The sequence below is a fragment of the Labrus bergylta genome, chromosome 2, assembly GCF_963930695.1.
Source record: "Labrus bergylta chromosome 2, fLabBer1.1, whole genome shotgun sequence".
In the NCBI taxonomy this organism is placed as follows: domain Eukaryota; kingdom Metazoa; phylum Chordata; class Actinopteri; order Labriformes; family Labridae; genus Labrus; species Labrus bergylta.
This window is the reverse complement of record NC_089196.1, coordinates 29,589,902-29,612,943: the sequence shown is the minus strand read 5'-3', so window position 1 is coordinate 29,612,943 and position 23,042 is coordinate 29,589,902. Positions and strand designations below refer to the sequence as shown.

Sequence of the window (23,042 nt, the reverse complement as noted above, 5' to 3'; positions counted from 1 at the left end):
TCTGTGAGCTCAGTCACTGTTTATAACTGCTTGCTTCAACAGTGGAAAATATTCCTCCCTGTTTGCCAGCCAACCAGGCAGACAGAGATAGACAGACAAGCACACTGGGAGACAGATAGCTCAGCCAGAGCGATTGTCCTTCCTAGGGAAGATAAACTGAGAAAAGTCTGGCTTGAGCTGCACAGAGACATGAACACACAGGTGCATACACACACACACACAGTCGCTGACCACAATCATACACATCAGTGCTAAATGCTTATGTCAAGTCTGGGTCAAATGAAGAAAGGCATTTTAAAAGCCAAGGGTGTGTCCTTTGAGACGTACAGTAAACTAATTTCATAGAGACCATCCACAACATTCAAGTCTTAAAGATCAGCTGCTCTTCTTAATCGCTCCTTCCCCTCCCAATTTGGAAGCAAAGTGACAAACTATCAAGTCAGCCCCATGGGCATACGTTTCCGTTTTATACCAACAATTATTATCTAATGGGAAAATTAAGAGTAAATAAATATACTCTGTGCTGAAAGCTACTTCTTCCATGTGCCTTTTTACCCTCGGGTTAACCTTGTGTACAGCTGGCGGGCAGCTGCTAGTTATCAGGAGTTGTGTGTTTCTGTTTCCATAGAAAGTTGAAAGAATCTGCTTTATCTCAAAGTACCTAACTCTAGCATTGCAACAGACGTCTTTGCTTTTGTTTTAATCATATATGAAATTCAAAATTCCTTTTTGTGATGACTTTGATTTGGATCATGATTGTTTATGGTTTACTGTTTATTGCAAGAAATAAATCGTACTTGCTTTGTACATAAAGTAAATTGAATTGTTCTTAACCCTGTATGAGTGAATCTTGTTTTTTCTGTATAAATTTTGATTTCTTATTGCTTGTTGCCCCCCATTGCTCCCCCCCTCCCCCCTGTCTCAATTCTCCTTCAGTGCTACATACTGTATAGCTGTGCCTTTGAACGATTTACCTTTCACCTCTGCCCCTTATTAAGTTCTTTGTCTGAAAGCTCATTGTAAGGTCGCAGCACGCTAATCTACAGTAAGTGTTCATCAGTGTTTCCTAATTGGGCGTGGATTAGTCTGGCATTTCTTATGATGAGGAAAGAACCCCTTCTAAAGAAAAAATATTACTCAAAGAACATAATGCAAATTTATAGGGACAAAGCCTGGTTTTAAAATCAAGACTCTGTGCTCTGTAACACAAGACGGAAAACTTATCTGAGAAAATCTTCACACTTATTAATATCATTACAAGTCCACTCCACCTCCAGGTACTGTGTGTAACAAGTTAAACCTTGGATAAATGGAAAGGATTGGTTTGAAAAAAGGATGAATCTGCACTCACTGGCTAGATTAGCTGGTCATAATAAAAGTAACCACATCTGTCCACTTAAAGCCAGAACAGCCTCCTGCAGGGTAAAGTTTTTATCACAGTCCAGTTATGCTTGCAAACCTGTTGTTGTGCTTCTTCAATTTCAGTTGGGAGCAAATGAAACTAGATTCACTGCACATGCTCATGAATCCCTGCAGGTAATACAATCTGTCCCTCTCTCTTACACACACATTAACCCACTTAAAAAGACTATAATTAAGATTATAATGTGTCATACTATGAAAATACACGATGACATCTTCTGACTGAGCTACTTAATCAGTCATCTGAATATTTGGGATGACAGGTGCATCAGGAATTAAAATAAACATTTGTGGATTTCTGTATCGTTGAATTATTGCGATATTTTGTAATTTTTCTTTGCTTTTGTTTTTAATCCACTTACCTGTTGGGAATGTTTTTTGGAAGCAAGAAAAAAGGGAGACTCAGTTTAAAGAGGCTCTGTTAACCACATTGTATGACCTTACTGCTTTTAGAAATGATTCACTGTTTCCCTCTAGTGGCTGTTTACTGTTATTACATCTGAAATGGCCATATTAATTTACATTGCTCAAATACAGAAAGGTGTAGTTAGTGATTGATTTTGATTTTTTTATCCAGTGTATCCTTTAAAAAAATATATTTGCCATCAAATCTTAATGGTTGAGAGAGAAAAACTCTGTACAGGTGACAAGACCAACTGTTATGAAGCGACATGCCAACAACAACAAAAAATGTCTATGTTTATCTTTTGAGAGCTCAGATTTATGAAGGACATGAGGTGTCTTGAGGCGTCTTGAGGAAGTGCACACATGATGATCATGCTCGTTTCCCTGTTGACAGTCAGATTTTTCTTTAAATGTACACTATAGTTTCAAATCAAGTCCATCTCTTTATGTGCACTTGAGCTATAGCTGCAGGCAGATTCATATCCTATTTATTAAAAAAAAAGAAGAAGAAAGCAAAAAAAACCAGTACATGTTGAACGAGAACATTTTTGGAAGTCGCTGGTTCGGCAGATGCTAATTTGTAATTTAGTGTCCTTGAGGAAATGATGCATCTCACACATGCTGTGTGTGTCAGAGAGAGATGCACTCACATGCATGTGTCCAGTTGATTGCTGACTGATCCGGGTCTCCTGGGGAGTCGAGTAGGGGTCCTTAGGTAAAGATATACAAGCCGCCAGCAGCTGTTGGAGTTAGAAACCGCTATAACCTCTATACTGCATGTTAATAACAAACACTTGAGTGCATGCATGATCACATGGAGAACCTCCTCTCCTTGGGGAACAGAGACTGGATTGCAGGAGACTGACCCACCTGCTCCTGGCTAGATTGGAATATTTCTGGACGAGGACAGTCTGCTAAACGTGTTTAAACGGTTTTTCATGTCTGCAATGCCAGAAAAGTAAGAAAACGTATTAAATATGACAGACCTCCCAAGGGGCTTGTTTCCTCAAACCAACCACTTGGGAGGGCTTCATTGTTGGTTTCTCAACCTTGCAGTAGATTGGCAGTTGCTCTGTGGCCCTGATGCTTTGAGGCTTCTTTGTTTAAAATCAATAAAAGTGAAAAGATTTTCCACATTTTATAGGCTAGAATTATTATGAGTTTGCAGTGAAAATAGTGGGCTGCATGTTGGTTTGAAAGTAGAGATGCACTGATCCACTTTTTTTCAGGTCCGATATTAATACTGATTCTGATGTTTTTTTAATCATAAATAATAGTTTTATTGTTGTTGTTGGTATCATGTGTAAAGCTACACAAAACTGTAGAAAACCTGACATCGCATGTCTTATTCAAAGAGCAAATAAATAGCTAAATAAAAATGCTAACAAATTAAAACTATTCCAAAGAAATGTGTCTAAATTTTGTGCCGGCTTCACATACAAACAGGAAGCGACAACAACTGTAAGGTTTCCAAAATAAATCTTTTAAACTGAAGAGTTTTTATCATTTAGAAGGAGCTGTTCCATCTCGTCTGAATGTCTTGATGGAGACGATTTGTGAGCTCTTTTTGTGAGTTCAGTCTGAACGTCTTGAAAGGGAGACTGTGGAAATGAAAATGTTTAAAGTGCCCAAAGATCTTTTTTGTTAGGTGACGCAGCTCGGTGCTGTCAGTCCGATATCCGATACCTAAATTACGTCAATATCAGACCTGATACAGATAAGATCGGATCTCTCCCAACTCTTTTTAAAAGACTGTAAAACTCAAAATAAAGGCTGACCCAAAAATCAATGCCAAGCTTCTTTTAGCCAGGCGTGGCTGCACATTTGAAAAGTGTTTGTTTGCTTTCAAACTGTGGACACTCACCTGTTTTATCAGAAGTATACTCAATGACATTACATGTCAAAGTAGGATGACGACAGTGGCAAGTCTGTGTCGACATCTCAGTAGCATTCACAAGAAACAGAAAAAGTACAAGTATGTTCTTTATATGGATAGGAATGGTTTAAGGGAACAGTGGAGCTTCTACAGTATTTCAAATCATGATGAATTAAAAAGTCACCCAAAGAAGAGTTGAAACAAACTGTGACTCATTTGATCAACAGCCTCGTTTGTTCCATTACCAGAATCTCCCAGCCAATGAAACGTTGGAGAGGTTCACACTGCTTTACTACCACAAGACAAGAATGTATTATATTTACTTCAAACACTTGTACTGAAACCTCTCATCCTAAAGTTTGCTGTCCGCCCCTCAGGTTGATGTATCCCTTAAAGAAAACACAAATGTCCTTCCCTCAGTCTCCAGCAGAGATACCACAAGATATCTTAAATCAACTAAAAACAAACCTCTCAATTTAACACTTTACATCACTTTTCTTGTATTTTAGCAAGAATACCTAAACCATTAAACTGTGTCTGTCAAGCTTTGGTGAAAAAGTTCATGAACAAATGTTGTTACACTCGTCATTTTTGAGGGATCTAACAGGAAAAATGCTGCCACCCATGCTGCCCCTCGGGGCATCCCTGTCCCTGCCAAAGCTGGACAAGATTTGTTCACTGCATACTGGTTACATAATGTTTCATTTTGCAATTCAAACTTTTCCGCTGCGCTTCAGTTATCTTGGCAATCCGAGTGGCATATCTTCTGACTTTGAGGATGAGTCATCAAGCTCAGAAACAGACAGTGAATTTTAACTTTTAGTGGATGATGTCCCGAACAAAGTGTGGTGTGCTCTGTGGTCCCAAATTAGAATAAATAATATGGCTTCAGGGGAAAAGAGAACAGGGGTCATTGTTGTCCAGCTGATCAAGCGATAAGCTCGACTGCCTCAAGGACTTCTGAGGAGAAGTCCATGCTGACAAAAACATTGTTCGCTATTCCCTCGATGTTGTCCTCCAAGCAGACACTGTCCTGCTTCATGAGGCTGCTTTCCGATGTGGGACTGATGACGATGATGCGTGGCACGCCGTGAGGCGACCTGGGATCAGCGGACAATATCCTCCCGACACTCAGCGAGTCGAAAGAGCTGCTCTTGTGGTGGCAGCTCCGCTTGTCGCCCATGCTGCATTTCTCCTCCCCTGCTTCTGACACGTCGTTGGTCAGACTCTGGCTGCGCCTCCTGGCAACAACTAGCAGGGGGACAGTGGCGATGGTGAGAGAGCTGGAAACCAGTTCATGCTCGCAGGTGCTCGATGGATCACACATGGTGGATGGATGCTGGTAATGTGAAGGAAAAAAATAAATAGACGTACAAACACAATTTTACACAAGAACATGGATGCATGCACCACAGGCAAATAAAACCAACATGCAAACACCTTCAAGCACATTTAGTAAAAAAAAACAACTTTAAAAAACATTGAGATGATTTCACAATTAAGCCCTTTTCCAACATGCACTCCTGAAAATATCTAGAAAATGTCAGGGTCTTCTGTGTGACTCTTTCACACATGTCCCTCACAGCGGGAGATTTGTGCTTTTAAAATGAGGGTGTGTCAGGAGGTAAGACATGACGTGAAAAGGATGCTGTGGAAGCCTGTAATGCTTGTAACAAATCAAAGATGGCGGACAAAGCAACAGAGTCAGGCACTATGATGATGTTTTTTTATTCTTATATCGGTGCTACGTGTAACTGGACATATTCAGAGTAAAAACGAATGAGTGGAAATGGACACCAGCGAGCAGAAAAGTGTGTGAAGCAGCTTGAATACTTGCACAAAGATCACACCAGGATGCAGGATATAAACATTATCAACCCCGCCCACTAGCTTCATATTGCGCTCTGTTCACACATCAGCTCACCCTGACTTTTTGGAGAATTTTATTCAGGGCTGGCAGAACAAACCTGCAGCATGAATCAAAAATCTTGTGTCAAGGCTACTCACCTTCTCGACTACTTTGGTCTTGTAGGTCTTGGAGGTCTTTGGCGATCGCCTCCTGGAGGACCTGCCTCGAACAGACTGATTGTACGACGACATGCTTCTGAAGGAATCACACGACTTTCTTCCCAGAGATTCCATCTCTACATCCCTTAATGTCTGCAGGACAAAACACAACTAAAGGGTTTAAAAATATATATTTTTGATTAAAAACTTGAATATGAAAAAGCTATCTTTAGTGTATGGCTCAGAAAGTTTCAAGAAATTATTTTTTTTCACATATTTTCAACAATATCGGTTAATCTTTGAAAGTTTCCATAATATTAAAAACTGTTCGATTGTGGGACAATACTCAGCATCTCGATTTGCATAAAGTAAAGATTGGTGACATTACCATCGCAGGTGAGCAGTTTGAGGAGCCGGTTTTAAAGAAAGTCCTGGATGATATGGACTGTCTGCTGATGATGGAGTCCCTGTAAGAGGACTCACTTATGGAGGAGGAGACGCAGTCCTTTCGAGGAGCAGGGGACAGGAACGACAGGCAGGGAAACTTGTCTGCCAGAGTCATCCTGATGATGCACACAACAAGAGGAAAACATTGAGTCAGTTTATGTAAGAACGTTAAATAAAAAACTACCAAAAAAAAAAACTTAAAATACATTCAAGTTGTTACTTTTTTAAATAATGTTTCTTAAGGCTGCATGGGTTGTGTAATAAAATCACGCTATTCTATTCTTATTTACTTGTGTATGTTTTGTTTAATGTGAATGAAGTGCATTATGGGTAATGTGCAAGATATGTTGCATGTGGTTTTTCGTTGGTATGTGTTTCTGTGTTTACATGTAGATTGAGATTTGCTTCTATTGTTTTTTAAGTTTATGATTAATACTGTGAAGGCAGCTCAATGTGAGCAGCACTTAAGTTTAAGACAAATTTACATAAGAAGGCAGTAAAGTGTATCGCCTCATATCGTCTCGTATCATATCGTCTTGTCTTGTATGCTTTTGGCCTCTCTTGCTCGATGTCAGTAAGTGAAGCAGTAGCGCTTCTCAGTGTCCGTTTCAAAAAGAAAAAATGACATTGTTTTTAAAGTAGTTATACCTCAAAATGTAAATGCATTAGTCATATATATTAAAAACAATATAGGAAAGGACATATGTTACATTTTTACTTTCAAATAATTTAAATATAAGAACAATATTTATTCATGAATTTACTTTATTTTATTGAAAAACAAATTGGAAAATTGTCAAAAAATCATGACAACTTCTTCTTGAGATGTACTGATCTTGAGTATCAGGATATGTATCGTGAGCTGAGTGAAACATCCCTTTTATACAAGAGTCATAAGAATACAGCAGCTGTGGTTGATGGTTTACCTGTATTTGTTGTGTATGATAGCGTAGATGAACGGGTTGTAGATAGTGGAGGCTTTTGCTATGATCGCAGGTACCGCTTTGGAGTACGGGGACAGGATGTTGGCATGCCTGCAAGAGTCAGAACAACAGAAACTCATCTTTACTTCAAGCATGACAGAACAACATGTCAAAACACAACTCAAAGTTCTGTCATCTTTTTATCTTTCATCCAAAATGAAGGGTGGCATCGGGTAAGGGATTAGCTCAAATGTGCCAGCTGCAACAGATGGGTTGTTAAGTCTATCTGACCGTGTGAGCTCGGCTCTCTGTGTGTGTGTGTGTGTGTGTGTGTGTGTGTGTGTGTGTTGTGTGTGTGTGTGTGTGTGTGTGTGTGTGTGTGTGTGTGTGTGTGTGTGTGTGTGTGTGTGTGTGTCCACGTGTTACCTTTGCCCCATGAATGAGCCGGCTAAAAGATGTGATTTCTGAGTTACATAACCACATTCATTCCCACTGTAAACCCCTGGAGAAACATGTGGTTGAGTAAATGTTGTGATAGGTCGGATAAGCAGAGGAGATATGGACAACTTCACCGTCTGTTGTATGTCACTCAGCCAGAGGCCCAGTACCTCCAACAAACATTACATAATGAGACAGTGAACGCCGTTTTGGAGAGACATTTATCCAATTTGTCAGCACGCACATCAGAATGGAAGTCCCCTGAAACCATGGAAACGCTGTTATCATCAACAAATGTTATGAAATTATAGAACCCTTTTTAAAGAAAGAGGCTTTAGAAATAATAATAATAATAATAATGCATTAGACTTTTAAAGCACTTTTCTAAATACTCAAAGACGCTTAACCCTAGAACACTAACGTTGGGGGATTTTCACCCACTCGATCGTGGTCACTTGATTTTCATCGTGTTGCTGCTGTCTGAGTTGCGTTGGTTCTCGGGTAGCTTCAGGTTGACCCTTGACATCATTGAAGGTAGGCGTGTTTCCCTCCTCCAATCCCTGGTACCTGCTTTGAGTGATTTTCACCCAACGTTGGTGATAGTGAGTAAAATATTTCCCACACTTGCCAGTAATGCAGTGAGAGACTTAGCATCACATGTCCCAGGAACAAGTGAACCGAAAAACAAGTTCCCAGCTCCATGATTTACATTTTTAGGAATTTTTCATTTACAGTACAATTCCCTAATTTTTCACTAATTTTAGAGACTTTTTAAAGGGTCTCCCCATGATACCTTTAAATCTGTGAATAATGAATACAATGCAGTGGAAAGCTTAATACTGTTTTGGCTAAATCATGGAGATTGTACACTGAATTACATTAACCCTTTTCACACATACAGAAATCTCCTGAAAAACTCCGGAGATTTGGCTACCTGGAGGTTCTTTAGGCTATGTGTGAACGCAAACAGCCGCATTTTTCGCGCTGACTTTACCCGGCGTTTCTCCGGACAGACCCCTAGTATTTTTTCCGTAGAAAGGCCGAGTGAGCTGATGTCTGAACGCGGCAGCATATACTCTGGAGTATATAAAGTCCCCTGCTGTGAGGTGCATATGTGAACGGCTAGGTCGGAAGAATCTTTGGAGCGGTCCTCCTGTAAATATCTAGATATTATCTGGAGTGCATATGTGAAAACAGCTATTAGCTGTCATAGTGTCTACACATCAGATCTTTGGAGGAGTTTTCACATGTAAATGTTACCGAGATACATGTTTAGTATTACACTACATTTTAAAGAAAATAAATCTCTAGAAGGACTGAAAAGAATTTCAGATGTGACAATGAGGGTGTGCTCTTATCACAGTGAGAAGCTATACGTGTACCATTTAATCTGGAATACAAGTCACACTGGTATATACAGTAAGACAAAATCTGTTTCTTGGGCCTCAGAGGGAAAAAGGTTTAAACTGTGTTTCTGCATGACAACTTGAATTACTTTCGGAAAAGTCCACAACATGCTTTTTCGGTGCAGATGTTTAGCTCTTTTGAGGAACATCTGTTTTGCCGTGTGGAGTTTGTAATCCTGCTAGCAACCTGAACTGTAGCTCCCATGTTCTCTGTAAGAAAATTGTTAAAAGAAATGTACACAGAAACAACTTCAAAACTAAAGTTCTTCTTGGAAAAAGCCTTACCCGGACCAGGAAATCATTGTCACACAGGCATACGGCGACCAGGAGAGGACATAAACCACAATGACGACAAAGGCAATCTTTGCCAACTTCCACTCGCTCTTGATAGACTTCTGCTGGATCAGAGTGGATTTCCTCACCTGAGTTCCAAGTCGCTCCACTTCCCTGTAGGTGGTGAAGAAGGGATGGGGTGGTGAAAGATAAATCAAGACCCCCAGAAAAGAAAGTTCCAGGTTATTTGTGTGATTGAATAAGGCAAGTCATTAGCCCCTTTTACATATGCACCCCTGAAAATGTCAACAAAGTTTCAGGACTGCCTCTGACTTTTTGTTGCATTATATCAATGCTATGTGCAGTCAGACCTAGTCAGGGGCGTGTCCAGACTTTGTTATGGGGTGGCCCACCTGAGGCACTGACTTATGCTGGGGTGGCATGACATTTGATGGCACACGCACACAAATGAATTAATTTTTTTTTACCCTTTCTATAACAGCAAATGATCTAAACTTGTAAGAAACACAATTTGGTAATATATTAATCTTCTTCGCTTGATTCTTTAGGGACCCAGAATCAAAGATGTGCATCGTCACGATTTGGAGTACTTAGAAAATTACATGAAAACTCTTGTATGCTGTCTAACTTGCAAAAATAAATGTATCGGCAATTTAGTCTATTGCAGGTTAGACGGTGTGCACAAGTATTTTCCTTTTACGTTTTTATGGAAAAAAGGAAGTACTAATTTACAACTGAAAGTATTACCATTACCCTGCTGAAAACAGACAGAATAGTTGATCTGTACTTAAGTCCCGCCTCTGATTAAGCAAATAGCCAATCATAGATTTGAATTTTTTGGGTGGCACCTTGGTTGGTGAATCAGATTTCAAGGGGAGCGCATGCCACCCCTGGCCAACCTTCTGGACACGCCCCTGGGTGTAGTATCAACTTAAAAGTGGAAAAGAACAAAATAGCAGGTACGCCCAAATTCTCCTGAATATTACCTGCTGTGTTCACACATCGGTTCACCCCAAATTCTTTACTAGAGTGCTGGCAAAAAGTCTGAATAAAGTCAGTGTGAAAACTTTAGCTGTTTGCCTTCAAACATGAACCCTAAAATTTCAGTTATTTAAGTGTATATGAAAAAGGCTTTATAAAAGGTCAGCTATTTGTTTCCTTGGAGGTCTTTTACCTCAAACTATTTGCTTTTCTCTTGTCTTACAAGTTTTAGTTTTTAAAATCACAAGATACTTTCCCAAAGATTTCTGCCTCCAATGCCGTTCTGTAAACAATACATCTTTCACCACTGAAGCCCAACAGCCACACTTCAATGTAGAGTTACTATCTGTAATGCTGGTTATTCTTCATTTTTAGAATGTGATCAAAACTCTTTCATGTAAAAGAAATGTTCATATACTCTTTGACTGAAGAGTGAAGTACCTGCTTGTTTTGCGTATTGCCAGAAACATGAAAAGATAGCAGTAAAAGATGACTCCTAGTGGGATGAAGAAAACAAAGCAGCACAGCATCATGGTGTAGCTCCTATTGGCCAAGGTGTACGTGACATAATCCCATGTACATGATGTCATCAGGCCCTCTGGGATGTAGGAGCCTGAAAGGCAAAGGAAGATCAAAAACATGGAAAAGGGAATCAGACATCCAGGAAACATCAATGCTTGTGTATTCTGTTTGACATCCTGCTTTGATGTTATGTCCGGTAAGGTGTACAATGAGATCACAGGTGAACTCTGATGACTCGAGGTAAGTTATTTTGTACCAAACATTAATTTTCAACAGCCAGGAGTCAAAGTAGGTCATTTACCTGGTTTTGTTTTCTTTGTACAGAACTAATACGCATCAATTATGGCAAGTGAAAACCAAAAGCATGGCAGGTATCCTATGAAGCAGGATTATCTGTTTATCCATTTAAGATAATTAAGTTAAGTTATTAAGTTCAGTGTTAACTCTGGGTTTTAAGTACTACAAGGCTGGTTCACTTCCTACCAGGATAGATCACCATGGCAACTTGTGTTGAACACCCTACAGAACCTTCTCCACACGAGTTATGTCCTGGACAACACATTTTGTAAAAACTTAGCGCTTTCTGACCAATGAGGTGTCTTGATCGAGGAGCTGAGCTAATCATAAACGTTGAGAAAGAAGGAAAACTGGCAAACACTTTGTTGTTTCCCGTCTGATTTCTCTCATAAAATATATGATTAAAATAGATCCTATAACAGAGACTGATGAAAGCACTGTAGCCTAAAACTTGTTGTACTTATATGACATGATGATGAGCATATTGAGATCTTGAAATATTGCGGCTAAAACTTTCAATATGCAATAAGAAGTCATCTAAGCAATGAATTAATTTATGGGTAAAAAAAGGAGTTGTCAGATTTGTGTCATGCATCAATGCATCAATGATGAGAAACTTGAGATGAGAAACTTACTCCAGCCGACTAAAGGCGCCAGACTCCAAGCCAAAGAGTACAGCCAGACCAGGATGATGGCCAGCGTGGTTCTACGTTTGGAGCTCCAGTGCATGGCCCGCAGAGGCTTGGTTATGACCAGGTAGCGATCGATGGAGATGGCCAGCAGGTTTATCATGGAGGCGATGCCAAACAAGGCCCCGCAGAATGCATACATCTTACAGCCTACAGGAAAGAAACACACACAAACCTTTAAAATAACTCTATAGCTGCAGAATCATTTACAATAAATGTCCCTTTGCTTAAATGCATCATACATAAAAAAAACAAATGTACAACAAAAAAGAGAAATACCCATCTCTCCAAATGCCCATTCTTTGTAGAGACAGTTGATGAAGAAGATCGGGGACTGTGTGAACGCCATGAGGAAATCGCTGACCGCCAGGTTCATGATGAAGTAGTTCGGCAGATTACGGAGCTTCTTGTTACTATTCACACAAACAGGAGAGAAAATATAAGTTGTGGGGTCAGCGTGATCATAGAACACTTGTGTGTGGTTAGTTGTTGTCAGATGAATTGTCCATTAAGGCCAGGTGTACATGAAAACAATGCACTGTAAACAGTTAACAGAATCCTTTTTTGTATTAGTTTCCAAGAATGTTCTACGGTCAGACGCCGTTCTGTTGAAAACCATATAGTCTGTAGTGAACCATAATGACACAACATGCACACTTTTTTCTACAGAGGTGTACACATACAAAAATAGCCACCACACAAACTTTTGTGTGGATGGACAATGTGATGGGGTTGCTACTTCAAGTGACCAGTAAATTTCTAGAAAATGTCGGCTCATTACAGTCGACATTTCGATCTGCAGAGTCCCTCTGCACCTTTAAGAAAAAGCTAAAGACCCAGCTCTTTCATGAATACCTACTAACTTAATGATGATGGTCTCCATATTATTGATGATGATGATGGTAATGACGATGGTTTTTGTTTGATAATGATGACTTATAAGATGGTTTCTATACTGATTAGAGCTCTCAAGAACTGCCGTCAATGTTGTGCTTTGCCTCTGGTCACTTCCTGTCAGCACCTGTGCGTCCAATCAGACTCAAAGCTGATCGTTTGCTCTTACTGACATTGTTCCCTTTTTTCTAGATCCTTGCTTGTGTTGTACTTACTCTCTGATGTACGAATGTAACAGAACTCAGGAGTCCGCCATTTTAGTTGTAGTCCACCTACTACTGATGGCTATTGACTGGAACCGTTATGTGCATGTGTGAAATGTTTCGGTTTTCAGAGGAACTGCATATTGCCAGTTTACACAATGATGGAGATGGTTTTCAAAATGTTGCACTCTGGACACTGTTTTAAAAATGTTGGGTTTTCAGTCTCCAAAAACGCTGTTGTCATGTGTTTGCCAAAACAAAACAAAAGTTTAGTCATCAGCTGAAAAAGTTGTTGTGGGCCTAAGTTTAAATAATCACGGGATAGGTGAGGAATATGTTGGTAATGTGACATTTGGATACACATTTTAGATACGGGTGAAATTATTCAATAGACAATATTATTTGCAGTGACTTCATGCTCAGGATGGGAAGTTTGAGTACAGTAAAGCCTGTGAGAAAAAAGATGAAATGGACAAAAAAAAAAACAGCTCTTTCCTCCCAACAAGTCGACAAATGTGCTAATGCCAATAATCCTAGGATTAAAGGCAGGATAAAGAAACAGGATTGAAGCTCACATCAAAGAAGTTGAAGCATTGAAGCAGTAATGAAAACAGTGGCATGTTAAATGAAGAATGTGCAATTTTTTTGATCCAATAGTTGTCGCCCCTGAGTACCAGCACTCGTTGATTTTTGCATTGATTACCTTTCTATTTGTAAGGCTGTATGAAACACCTGGTAATGTTTGTACATGCATTAGTTTTGTAATTCAACAAATACCTGTTCTGATAATCGTGATTTTTTATAAAGGAGAAGAAAAAGGGTCAAACTTCAGTTACACCTGTATCTCTATTTGAATGCATAACTCAATATATAAAGTGCTATTCAAATTTGAGCATTAATCAGATATAAGCTCTCAGCTGAACTGGTCAACTCTGAGTGAACCTGTTTTCAAAGCAGCGTGATTGAGCGGTGAGTTGACCCGCACCGTCTGTCCTCCACAGCTCTTCATTGATTGAACCCTGTTTCTGTGTGTCCTGAATTCCTGGTTGAACGCAAAACAATCAGGGTTTCTAATGCCTGTGAAGAAATAAAGAATGTGTTTGTGTGTTGTGACATCACTGCGTGTGTTTGTGTGTGTTTGTGTGACTGAATGTGTGGAGGCGTCTGCATGTTGCTGCAACATTTACTTTGTTCCCCAGAAAAATCATCATATCGGGTGTAATCTGCCTTCAAACATCATTATATCACTCTCCACCTCTGTGTGTGTGTGTGTGTGTGTGTGTGTGTGTGTGTGTGTGTGTGTGTGTGTGTGTGTGTGTGTGTGTGTGTGTGTGTGTGTGTGTGTGTGTGTGTGTGTGTGTGTGTGTGTGTGTGAATACATTTTCTTGGAACTCATAACATCATGCGCATGTCTGATTCAGTAAACACACATTATAAGCACAACACAATGGAGAGCCCATCTAATCTCTCGAGGATGATGGACAGATGGAAAATAAAAGCTCCTCATTGAATTCCCAGAATGCACGCACGCACACACACACACACACACACACACACACACACACACACACACACACACACACACACACACACACATACACATCTGTCTCTGACCTACTTTCTGTGAAACAGTTACAACGGTTAAGGAGGTCAGTGATGGCACAAATTACAGAACACACACACACACACACCTGTGTCTTACATTCTCAAAGTGTGTTAGTGTGTTATAGAAAAGTAATCTGTAAATGTGCAGAGATGTTCATTGTGAGGCTACCTGTTGCATGTCACTCTGAATGGACTGTTGATTTGTTACGACTTGTGGAAGCAGCTATCTGTTCCAGACACAACTTGTTGTTTTATCGTAAAGAAGCCAATAATAAGAAAAAATATTCTTACTATCAAAAATTGTGTGATTTTAAGGTGTTTTCTGTCCTTTTTTTGAATGGAGGTACATTTTTTGCCATGTTCTTTTCAGATCCTGCGTTTTGCCTTTTACCTGTAAAAAACAGGTTGGACAAAAACAAATTAAATAGTGAAGATTTTATTTTTCCATCAACCATTTTCCATTTCCATTTTTCTAAGTTAACATTTTTGGTTGTAAAAAAAAAAAGTATGGAAGTATAAAAAAAAGATTCCTGTTTTTTCTGTTTGTTTGTTTCCCTTTTTCAACTTTGAAAACAGGTAACATCTTATTCTCAGGATAACGTGTTTGTTGTTTTAAAATGATCTGAGTTAATTCATCATGACATCCAGGTGTACACGAAACTCTATGCTCAACTGAATATTTAACAAGTCCATACACTTTTAACACTGGGTACATAACATAAAAAGAATATATTTTACAGCTGCTTTTTTGTCAATCGTCTAGAGACAATATTCCTTATGAATTGTAAAAGAGTAAAATAAAAATGTATTTCATGTTTGATAATGAGGTGCATACTGTTTTTATTATCTTCAAAGACTACTTTAGTGCTTATGTGCATTTGCGTGTTTCACCTTAGTAATCAAATATGTTGTATTTTTATGAGCTCTTGTAAGTTTAAATGTAATGCTTTGTCTACGCCGTCAGCCTTTCAGGGACTCAAGTATTTGTGTTCATGTGAAATAAGACGATCGCTGAGCAACTAAGACGACTGTAACGTTAAATTAATGTCATATCTAAAATATTGCACTTTGATTAATAAATTACATCTTTTTGACTCTTCAGATCTGTTTGGAGTTGATATAAATTCTCATTTAGTTTATATCTGTTGTGAAAAACACAATATAAGCAAAGCTAGTTGTTAATATGTTTACAGTGTATCATTGGAGTTATGTTGGACTGGTGAATGGTAAATGAGCTTGTGTAACACTTTTCTAGTCTTCTGACTACTCAAAGTGATTTTACACCTCAGGTCACACCTACACATTCACACACTGATGGTAGAGGCTGCTGTGTAAAATGACCATCAGAACCATCATTCATACACATTCACACGCCGCTGCAGCAGTGGGAGCAACTTGGGGTTAAATGTCTTTCCCAAGAACACGTCGGACATGTTGCTGCAGGAGCTGGGGATCGAACCCCTAACCTTCTGTTTGGGAGACGACTGACTCTATGTTGTGCTCACCATGCATGGCTTGGTAGCTCGTCCACTGTTTCTATATCATTCATTTACTAGTGGCGAGCAGTGCATAGGAGTCAGGATTGTTGTTGACTTTAACCTGCAGAGAAAATGGCGGGTCATAGTGAAAAAAAAGGCAAAGTCTAGCTTTACATGTTGTTTACCTGTTACACTCTCACTGGAGATAGGTGAGCCATAGCAGAGTGATCATTATGTTCCACATGCTTTCAACACTTTAGTCTAAAAAAACAACAACTCTATCATTCCCCACCACAAAACAAATCTCATCTTGAAAGATACCTGATGGTAAAGCTCTTCTGCCAGTAAAATTAATTAGCCCGGTAACAGACTGGTTAGCTTTCATAGCTCTTTGTGTTTGCCAACCCCGCTCTCCTCTCAAGCTCGGTCTCCTCGTACAAATATGTTTTTATTTTCTGGTTCCAGAAAAATCAACATGGCGGCAGTAGGTATGCCAAACTCAAGATGAAAATCATCAACAGATTTTTTTTTTTCCTCACTTGCCTCAAAGGGCTTCCATGTGTTTACACTGATAAGCATTTGATTTTTGATCCAATTGATTCTTGCTTTACTGATTACTTCAGAGGAATTTGTGTCGTCTTGGAAGCTATAGTAATGAATGTTGCCAAACTGTTTGTCATGGAAACTCAAGCTACAGGAATTCACAACCGCTGACATCCTCATGAACTGTCCCTCATATGCTAACTGCTCTCTGCTCCATGAAAAGGTCTGATTCACAGAACTATATTGTATTATGTGTAAACATGACAATAATGTTCTACTCAATGCAGTTTGCTCTTGTTTTGTTTCTGATCATGGACATGAACTGTCTGAACCTCTGGGCTCTCACTGGGACAGGACTCTTTACTGTCCACATAGATAATGATGGAGGGGACGCCTTTATTCCAGACTAAAGTGAAGTCCAGACTCGACCAATGTAATAGATATTTATCATTCCTTTTGACTTATATGCACAGGTCTATGAGGTACAAAAGCAGAGCAATCCCTATGTAGAGTCGACCTTTAGATTGATAGATAGACTTTATTGTCTGTCCCAACAGAGATAGAATTTCTCCTTAGAGCTTTAAATGGGCACCTGAAAAGCACATGATTCCCTTGATTGGGTCTTAGTAATGAACTGACAACTTTTGCTGTAAACTGACAATTGTTACGCCCCACCATAAGGCGGCCCTGCGGGGCAAACAACAACCCACAGTTTGACCCAGTAAAGCTCATAAAACACCTTCACAAAGTCAAGCCGAAGGGATTTTTAATGAGACACAAAATAACTAAATCAACAAAGACAAAGACACAATCCCTGACTGAGCGACATCACACACGCAGCAGTCCAAACACCAAAAGCATGTCTCCTCTTGAACGCAGCGCTGGGCTTTTAAACACTGAGGCCAGGTGTGTTTGACAGATCTGAAGACAACACAAAGGGAAGAAGAGACAAACAACAGGGAAACATACAGCTGTAACAACCATACGCTTGTAATGGGTCATTTTACGTTTTGCTCCAAACATGCTGAAAAGGTTCATTATTTGAAATTAAGCTTAATATTTTATTTGACATCGTTACTCAGGGAAACATGACAGATTTGCTGACATCATTTTTAGTGCTGTGCATCTTCACTGGTCTCATTATTCAATTACCCTGTCAACAATTCGATATTACGATGCATCGCGATGGGTTGCATCCTCAATTTTCTATATTAGGCTACATCACATAGGCTACTTTTTCAACAATGAAGACAAACACTCAGAATATGGACTCGTTTTTTATCATACAGAAAGTTATTTAGAAGTCAATGTCAACGTAAATGTCTTCACATTGTTGCCCAAAAAACAGTTCCAGCTGTTGCCGAAAAATCTGCAAACAATGTCAGCATGCAATAATCGATTATCTTCTGTCGGTGCATCGGTGTAGAATCGTCCACGTCTGCATCGCGATGCATCAAAGAAAAAATTAATTTCAACACCATTTATCATTTTCAGGAGACTGAGTGAGATGCAGTTCATCATCAGCTTTACACAAAACATTTGGAGAGTTATCAAAATAAAACCTGACAAGAATTCTGCGAGTAACAATGTTTGATGTTTGAGTTTAACTTTGGCCACCTCAATCAGAAATATAAAGAGATTTCTAATAGAAACCAAAGCCACAAAAAAAAGTCACACCTGCACACCTGTATGATGTTTACAGTATTTTAATGTGTTTTTATATGATGTACACACACCGTGGTCTTCCTCTCAGTCTCTCCATTTGCCTTTGATTGGACACTGCAGGGTGATCTCTTTAGGCTCTGATTAAAAGATGTATCAGGCTTCAAAATGAATACTTGGATAAAATCCAGTGAAAAGGACAAACACAATAACAAACCCACCTGTAGAAGGCGAACATAACCAGCGCGTTGCCAGTGATGCCCAGCACCCCGATGACGAAGACGAACAGGGCGACGATGTAGTGAACATGGTCCGGCACGTCCACCTTGGTGAAGAAGCTGCTCTGGGTGTGTGCTGTCTCGGGCTCCATGCTCTCAGTGGACCACATGGTTCGAGTGCCTCATCCGGACTGACAACCTGGCAGGACGCAGTGGGTGTACCTGTTTGTAATCCACTCTGTTTTGCAAGTGTTGGGCTTTCATCGTAATTTCATTTGCACCACAGATGCACAGGAGATGTGCAGGATCTTCTTTGGAAAGGGAAAATCAGAAATCATCCATTCAGTTCTATGTCCCAGATGTTGGAGAACTTCTCTTCTCGCAATCTTCTCTCAAGATTTCAAAACATCAAAATTAACACATTTTGAATCCTTGTGTTACTTCTTCAGAGAAAGCGAGAAGAATCAAAAAGATGATCAGTACAAAACAAATAAATCTTTAAAAAAATAGAAAGAAGAGTCCCTTTTACTTCTTCATCCAGTGGTGTTTCATTCCAGATGTAGTCCACAGCTGTTCACACATTTTGTTCACATGAGAAAGAACTTCTAGCAACATTCATTCAACAAGTTCCACCTGTAGCCTCCAAGTCTTTCCTCCGTGTATTCAGTTGTCCGGTAAATTAAATCCCACAGTTGGTGAATATTTTCACTCTCGGTTTTCTGTCCACTCAGCGTAAGCCTGCAGCCTCTTCAGCCGTCACACCAGCTGTGCACCAAGCTCTGATTCAGTGGCCTGTCTCTGATTATCTTGCCAACTACTGACTCCTGACATCATCTCATCGCTCTCTCTCTCTCTCTCTATGTCTCCCTCAACCTTGCCCCCCTTACCATATTCCCTCCCTCTCTCCTCATACACTCTGCCTTCCTTGCCCCACTCTCTCTCTCTCTCTCTCTCTCTCTCTCTCTCTCTCTGCGCTTCATGTAATATCGCCCAGCCCTGAGCTCTAACCCTTAAACTACGGGATTCTTACATAACAGACTTGATGTTCACTAACACCAGCAGTATATCGGGCTCAGTAAGCCGAACATGTTCATAATGATGACTATGTCTGCGAAAAGCTCTCGCATGTTTGCGAGCACTGATGCATGTTGCACACAAGGACGACACGCACGGATTCATTAAGATCATTCATGGAGAAAGGAAGTAATTGGTCTTACCACTCCCAACTTACACAGCCGATTTATCACAGCTCACACCATGATGCACACGCTTCAACATAACATACTTTCCCTTTTAGCTTAAGTAACAGGTTTATGAAACCGTGAGAGCTAGCTGTAAGAAAACCTCTGTTTCCTCTAGTTCAAGAGCACTAAAAAGAGTTATCTCCAAAGTCAAATGAGCAGTTAGGGTATTCATCGCTCAATTAACCACAACAGAGTCAAGGTGGCGATCAAAGCTCCTCAGCCTTGGAAGAGTCTCCTTGTTATCAGCAGACACTGATTCTGCTTTAAAATCTTGTCTTAAGAGACATTTTTACAGATTCAGCACTTATCTGACAGCTAATTGTATTAGACTTCTAGAGTGCCTTTAGCTGTATGCTTGCATGTTGTGTTTTTTGTGTGTTTTTACTGTATTGGGATTGTCTCTTCTGACTTGTCTCTGAAAATGACTTTGTATTCCTGTCTTGAAATGTGCCACATAACTAAAGTATCATCACTGTCATAACCCTCTCTCATCCACCTGTATTATTGTACTATAGTATGTTCATATTATGTCCATATTCTTTATATTATCTGTAAACTAGTATAGCATGCTCACTGCATCTTAATCTGTATATTATTAGTATAGCATGCTCACTGCATCTTAATCTGTATATTATAATCCTAAGAACACACTTATTTTGTAGCATTACTTATTTATGGCATTTATTTATATTTATTGCATCCCATTAATCCAGCCATCCAGATTTACCTAATAATTCACTTTTTTTGTCTACATCTGTAAATTTTGCAATTACTGTACATAGCACAGAATTACTGTACATAGCACAGAATTACTGTACATAGCACAGAATTACTGTACATAGCACAGACTCTTGCACTCAATTACTGTACATAGCACAGACTCCTGTGCTATGTCCTCTCCTTATTTGCACTTCTGGTGAGATGCCAAACCTCATTTCGTTACTCTATACTTGTATATGTGTAATGACAATAAAGTTGAATCTCATCTCATCTCATCTCATAACAGTAAATGGAAAACAATGGAATCGTGACATTTAGATAAATGTGCACATGTTTTTTCAGAGTGTAAAGAATTTAATTTGAAGGCAAAACAATTGACAAACAACTGAGATCTACAAAGCCATCATCTGACAGTATTTAAGGGCGTTTTCACATTAAGCACGATTGTTTTGTACCGTACCCAAGCGCCATTGCTCCCCCCTCCCCCGCTGGCCTGCGTTCTCATTGGTAACACCGCTCAGTGCCAGTGTAAACTTGTATGTATGTACACAGTCAGATACAGCAGGTGGCAGTTTGCACAGAGTTGGTTTGCAAATCCGCCAAGAAGCCACCATGGCAACCACTCGCAGACTGAGTCCGTCCTAACAACTGGTGGATGATTTCATTATTTCTGAGACGCCAACAACGACCCTCTTCCTACTTCCACATGTATCGTGCAGCTCAGAGAGTGAAACAGGCGATGCCGATTTTTGAAGGGTCAGGAGCCGTTTAGAATTCATATAGCAGTCTAATCCCTTGATTGGGCACAGATGCCTTCACAACTCCCGCCGACCGTACTCGAGTACATCTTCAAGCGGACTCAGGTACGTTACACCCTGAGTACAGTATGAGTACGGCGCGTTCACAATGATCAAATTTAGGGTCAAGCGTACTGGGATCTGGGTCTGGCTCTCGAGTGTGAAACCATCCTAAGGCATCACTTGGTTGAATTATGTAACAAGGTTGCATCGTGTTCACTATGAGAAGATTTTAATTGATAGAAATGGACATTTGGATATAGGTTCCACATTGGAGAGCAAACAGGGACAAGTTTAATCAGTCATTGCTTTTTATGGTGCTGGATGTGTTGGTGTGAAGAGATGAAGGGAAAGAGAGGGAGGTGAAGAATGCAGAGCTTACACAGAGATGTCAACTAAGCCCCTACAGCAAAGGGATAGCCTTAATCTGCACACTGTGCATGCATGTGGATCACTGTTTGATCTGCCTGGAATGAGACTTTATATGAAAATCTACATGTCCGTAGGTCATACAGTACATATGTGTGTGTGTGTGTGTGTGTGTGTGTGTGTGTGTGTGTGTGTGTGTGTGGGGGGGTTGCTTGGATGTCATGTGGCTTTGTGTATGTTTATTTATTCACTACATTAATAAAGCAGACAGTGCAGATGTTTGAAAGGATTAGAGTTCTGACAGTATTGCTGACCTAATCACGGCTGTGTTTTTGTTCGTGCTGTGGGTCAGCAGAACAAGGAAATATGTAACGTGACATCTGTTGCTATATCAGCCATTTTTATTTTGTACAAGATTCTCAATTTCTAACTCTAGAAATCGGCAAACATCATAAAAAGACACCAAATTACCTATCACATAGAAATGTAGAATCTGTACAGCGGGGTCTGGAGTTTCAACATAAAACGTTTTCTGGTTTCCATTTCGAGTAAATTTTTACTCTGAGCTGTATTGACCAATTACAAATCAGCAAGATTTGGTGTACAAAGGAGAAACAGTCTGTGTGGACAGTAAAAAACAGAACGTTATTCTCGCAAATACGTACTCTTCCATCTGTTGCACGACGATGATTTATCTGTCGCTATAAACAGATATTTAAATTAAAGTGCAACTTAAAATCCATTATAGATCCAATATTTCAATTTATGTGACAAATCTATCAGCGTTTAGAATTCCTGACTACCTGAAATGCACCAGAAACGATCCATCTGACCTCCATTCAACAAACAAAAATTGTGATTATTATTGAGGCATGTTCCAGAAGATCTTTAGACCTGACTCTCAGATAAAAGCTTGACCAATGAGGGTTGATTAAACTTAAGTCTTATCTAATTTGATATTGTTGTGCTTTTTAAAATGGAAAGCATCCTAAACGAGCAAGGTCACCTGCTTGATTTGTGTTTCCAGAATAAATTGTGGTACACATATATTGCTTAAAGGGATGGATGGGTTTTTCTATACTATGATATTGTCTGCTAGTCTGTCAGGTTTTAAGGCAGTGTGTCTGATCTACAAACTGCGGATCTGTAGCGTCCCCCTGGTTTCATTCAGAACTATCTTCATGAATGACCTTGTCTTGATGGAAAAAATAAATCAGTGTTGTGGTATTCATGGACCATGGCCATGACAAAGGAGGTCAGTATTCCACTTGTCAATGAGTCAGTTACCATTGAACTGGCTGGTAGCACTGGTGTTTAAGTCTACATCTTGAATCCCCCCTGTTTAAAGATATATTGGACTTTTGGGCCCACAGTGGAAAGAGACTAATTACTATTGAGTGGTGCTGGCACCATGACCAGGGCAGCACTTTCTGGCGCACTAGCCAGCTGAAGATCAATACTTTATGACATAGGAAGAAAGAAGTTATCCCAACGAGCTCTCAAAGGATGATTGTGGAGGTCTGTTCAGTTGAAGTGGCAAGCGCACTTTTTAATCTCAGTTAGGGTATTTACGAAAAACAAAGGCTTCAAAAGTGAGCCAAT

General features: G+C 39.7%; 1 protein-coding gene across 2 annotated transcripts; it reads right to left on the bottom strand.

Annotated features, from left to right (window-relative positions):
* Nucleotides 1-1,104: 1,104 nt before the first annotated feature.
* On the bottom strand, nt 1,105-19,206 carry opn4xb (opsin 4xb). Of its 2 annotated transcripts, none has more exons than XM_020640841.2 (9): nt 18,314-19,199; nt 11,987-12,120; nt 11,654-11,857; nt 10,641-10,812; nt 9,210-9,371; nt 7,084-7,191; nt 6,099-6,273; nt 5,711-5,863; nt 1,105-5,042 (listed from the first exon to the last, which is right to left on the bottom strand). In XM_020640841.2, exons 1-9 carry the CDS (start codon nt 18,478-18,480, stop codon nt 4,632-4,634), a joined length of 1,686 nt encoding a protein of 561 aa, XP_020496497.1. In that variant the 5' UTR covers nt 18,481-19,199; the 3' UTR covers nt 1,105-4,631. The 2 variants fall into 2 exon arrangements, with proteins under 2 accessions (XP_020496497.1, XP_065807401.1); XM_065951329.1 differs by having other exon boundaries at nt 4,785-4,954; nt 18,314-19,206.
* Between the last annotated feature and the right edge of the window lie 3,836 nt (nt 19,207-23,042).

Coding starts and splice junctions, on each gene's coding strand:
- opn4xb (XM_020640841.2), bottom strand. CDS start 18,480: ATGTGGTCCACTGAGAGCATGGAGCCCGAGACAGCACACACCCAGAGC. Junction 7,192..9,209: donor ACAATGATTTCCTGGTCCGG/GTAAGGCTTTTT, acceptor TGACTCTTGCAG/GCATGCCAACATCCTGTCCC. Junction 5,864..6,098: donor CAAACTGCTCACCTGCGATG/GTAATGTCACCA, acceptor TTTGTCCTGCAG/ACATTAAGGGATGTAGAGAT.